The following is a 3,922-nucleotide window of genomic DNA, read 5'->3' on the forward strand; positions in this document are numbered from 1 at the left end:
GTTGCTGGTTTGTCAGTGATTCTTCGGGGAACCATAGATGACAGGCTGAACTGGGCCTTCAACCTGTATGACCTCAACAAGGACGGCTGCATCACCAAGGAGGTGTGCAGGGCAACTGAAGAGCTGGAGGGGAGGTGTAAAGGGCCCATAGTGGGGAAATGTGACCCACATATACATCACCAGCAAGGGGAGAGGTCTGCCTTAGGCCCTAGGCCTCTGAGTTTGGAGGCTGGAGGCTCTGAGGAGGGATCCTCTTCTTTCTTGGCTTTACAGGAAATGCTTGATATCATGAAGTCCATCTATGACATGATGGGCAAGTATACATATCCTGCACTCCGGGAGGAGGCCCCAAGGGAACATGTGGAGACCTTCTTCCAGGTGCCTGGGACTGGGTAGGCTGGGGGGTCCTGGAGTGAAGGGAAGGAGGTGAGGTCCTAGTAGGGAACTTACCTGAGTTCTACTTTCCTGTCTCCTGCCATCTCTACTGTTCTCCCTCTCAACCACCTTTTTGCAGAAGATGGACAGGAACAAGGATGGTGTGGTGACCATTGAGGAATTCATTGAGTCTTGTCAAAAGGTACATATCCCTCCCTGCCCTCCACATTTCCCTGGTCTGGATTCGGGACCTGATTTAGTGATATAGGAGAAGGTTCCTTTTGGCAAAGTACCATCTCTCTAACTCACACCCATTCCAAAATCCTGTCCCTTCACAACTCAGAGAGGCCTGTCCCTTCCCCGGTTCTGGTCTCTCTGGGTGTCTCCTTCCTCGCTACCTCTCTTTGTCTCTGAATGTCCCCGTTTATGACTCATTGTCTCTCTCCTACTCTCTGACAAGCTCTTTTTCTTTTTCTCTTTCCAATCTGCCTCTCTTGTACCATGGCTACAGGATGAAAACATCATGAGGTCCATGCAGCTCTTTGACAATGTCATCTAGCTCCCCAGAAGAGGGGGTCAGTTGTCCTGGGGGGACCATGCTCTAGTCCTAGTCCAGGTAGACCTCCCCCTTCTCTTCCTAGGTCTGTCCTCATCCTAGCCTTGCCCTTGGGCCTGTAGGAACCCAAGAGCCTGGGGATTTAGTGGTCCGGATCACTGGAGCCGAAGGGGCCAGGGAGTGGCTGGCAGTGTGTACCTTTGGGGTGTTCCCAACTCCTGACAGCTCCCACCCCCTTCCTGCCTGACACTCAGTGCTGAGGGTGCACCTGCTTCAGGAATTGAGTGGTTTTCCACCTCCAATTTCCACTCTAGAAACCACAACATTAGACAGAATTTCTCCTGCTATGGTGCTTCTCCCTTCCCTGATCTCATAAACATTTTCCCTAAGACTTCCTTCTCAGAGAGGCTGTTCTGTCCTTGGCACTGACTGGCTTTTCAGACCAGGCCCTTTGAGAGCTCTGTATGAGGGGGACAAGAATGTAAAAAGAGAAATCTAGGGCTTGAGCCAGTGGTTAGGTCCTAGAAGGTAGCTAGAGTAGAGAGCAGAAAGGCCTAGAGCTTGTTAGTGAGTCCTGAAGCATCCAGGCTGTTGCTCTGAGCTCCATAGGTCTGCCACCAAACCATCAGAATGAATTTCGAGGCTCTTCAGAAGATTTTTTATCCTTGGAAACACCTCAGAAAATGTCCATATCCTCCTCAGTATCCCAGAAGAGCCCATGGGATTCTGATGTCTGGCTTATCCCTGGAATTTCTTCTCCTTTTTTCCTATTTGTATGGTGGTGGTGGCAGCAGGAGAATGTGGGTGGGAGATGTCCTGGCTGATTCCCGCCAAAGTTTCGGCTTACCCTCTCTGATGGCTACAACTTAAGTTTTCATTTGCCAATTCCTCTAGACTTGGAGGCATGGAGTGAGTCAGGGACCATCCAGTGGGTCCTTAGAAGAAAACAGGAGGCAGGCAGGCATAGCATCTGAACTCAGTGTGGGGGCATTCATTAGAATCTTTGATCTACCCAGGCTCTCTTCCAACCCCCCACATAGCCTCCTCAATTTCCACTTAGAGTCTCCTCTTTCTTAATTCAATCTATCTAAAGATGCCCCTGAATACACCTAGAAGAAGGGACCATAGGACCCAGGTCCCATTTCATCATCAGCACCCCTGCCATGCTGCCACCCCTTAATATACCTGCTTGTCCCATTTAGCTCACTCTACCAGCCAGCCAGGATCTAAGGGGAAGGGCCCCTAGCGAGCGCCTTTCCCATCTGAACACTGTTGACTGCTTTGCATTTTTGGCTCTTCTGTATATTTTGTAAAGTGAAAAATACACCAGATCCAATAAAACACAATGGCTATGCACAGGTTGCTGTCTCTTCCTTTTTGTCCCTCATACCCCAGACACTAACTATGCACCTGCAGCCTTTTAGATCTCAAAGAAAGTACCTCTTTCCCATAGTATGGCTAATCTTTGGCAGGAAACCAAGACACAGGTTCTGGAAGGTTTGGAAAGCTATCTGACCTCAGAGGGGCAGTCACATGAATCTCTGTCTTTAGAGGAGACAAGGAAGAGACAGGATATTGATGTCCTGAAGACCATGACAAGCCAGCTGTCTTTTGGCTAGATGTTCTTCCAAGTGGAATCAAGAATTTCTAATTTACAGATATCAGTTAATCTTAATATGCTTTCTTCTGAAGGGGGAATTCCCTTTATTTTCTAATGAAAATTTCATTGTAAAAACATCCTAACCTCGCCTCCAGTACTGATATACATTTGTGTCTGTCTATACTTCAGCCAGAATGATGGGGGATCAGATTGAGTATATGCAGGGCAGGTCACCATGGAGCAGGTGACACAAAGGGTAATAGAGACTTCCTGTGTGGGGTGGGAACCTTTCTTTGTTCTGCTTCTGGAGAGGGGCCACCAATGGTAGGTTTCTCCCATCTTTTCTCTAGGGCACCATTATATGTAGAAGGAAGATCAGGCCTTGTCTTCCATCACTGTACACATTGACAAGGTCAAGGGAGGGGTATGGTGTCCAGGAAACAAAAACTTCTAGAGGCCATTATTTTGTCATCTGTATTCTCTGCTCACATTACATAATTATATGCTCCTTAGGTCCTTGGGTTTCATTGGGTAACAACTCCTCTAAAGGATCTGATGAAAGCTGTGGGCCCACTATCCAGGAGGGAAAAAATGCACACTTTTTCATATATTTTTGTATCCTTGAAGCCCATCCATGTACCCTGTTAAGAACCTGTGACCTCATCTACCCTTCAGCCTTACTATTGTACAGAAAAGGAGATCTCAGGCATGTTTATAGGAGGATAGAGACTAGACCTAGTCCCCCAAGTCTCTGTCCAGGGTGGCACAGTAAGCATTTGTGTGTGCAAGGTGGATGCTCTGCCTGTCATGTATAATCTAAATAAGGTGACACTGTGACAGGTGCCCTATACTTTTCCTTCATGGTACTTCTCAGTTTGTAATCATATATTTGAGTGATTATTTTTCTTCTTTGATACACTGTAAGCTCATGAGGGTTCCTTGAGTGCCTAGACTGGTTTTGTTTTCCTCACCATCCTACTCTTGGGGCCTGGCAAATAATAGGCATTCAAAAATTGTATGATTGGATGAATGAGCATGGTGTGTGTATATAACTGGGTTAGGTATGGAGACATTCTTTATATTTTAGGGTAGATGCAAGTTTAAGGAAAATTGAAGTCTGCAGCTGAGAATCTCTCATGAAGTAAGACATGTCTCAGAGCCAGGACAAATAAATAGGAACCTGAAAAAAACAGCAGGTTGGCATTCCGATTATTTCTGGCCATTGGTTGGATTCTGAGTATTGTCAATGGCTCTATCTCAAAACTCTCTTTCTTGCCTTCCAGTATTTCAAACTTCCTGGTTTTCCTCTTATTGTTCTGGCTACTCCTCAGCCTTCCCTTGCAGACTCATCCTTCTCAGCTGGAATTCCAAACACAGGCCCCAGCAGTTCA

General features: G+C 46.8%; 1 protein-coding gene across 3 annotated transcripts in view; it reads left to right on the forward strand.

Annotated features, from left to right (window-relative positions):
- KCNIP2 (potassium voltage-gated channel interacting protein 2) overlaps window positions 1-2,289 on the forward strand; it is a 17,908-nt gene extending 15,619 nt beyond the window's left edge. For all 3 annotated transcript variants that reach the window (XM_006925843.3, XM_006925847.3, XM_025042350.1), the window contains 4 exons: window positions 1-102; window positions 274-378; window positions 515-577; window positions 887-2,289. The exon at window positions 1-102 is cut by the window's left edge and continues 6 nt beyond it. In XM_006925843.3, coding sequence (XP_006925905.1) covers window positions 1-102; window positions 274-378; window positions 515-577; window positions 887-934 — 318 coding nt within the window. In that variant the 3' untranslated portion in view covers window positions 935-2,289. The remainder of the gene's footprint in view (window positions 103-273; window positions 379-514; window positions 578-886) is intronic.
- Window positions 2,290-3,922: the final 1,633 nt, after the last annotated feature.

The sequence above is a fragment of the Pteropus alecto genome, unplaced genomic scaffold (genome assembly GCF_000325575.1).
Source record: "Pteropus alecto unplaced genomic scaffold, ASM32557v1 scaffold88, whole genome shotgun sequence".
In the NCBI taxonomy this organism is placed as follows: Eukaryota; Metazoa; Chordata; class Mammalia; order Chiroptera; family Pteropodidae; genus Pteropus; species Pteropus alecto.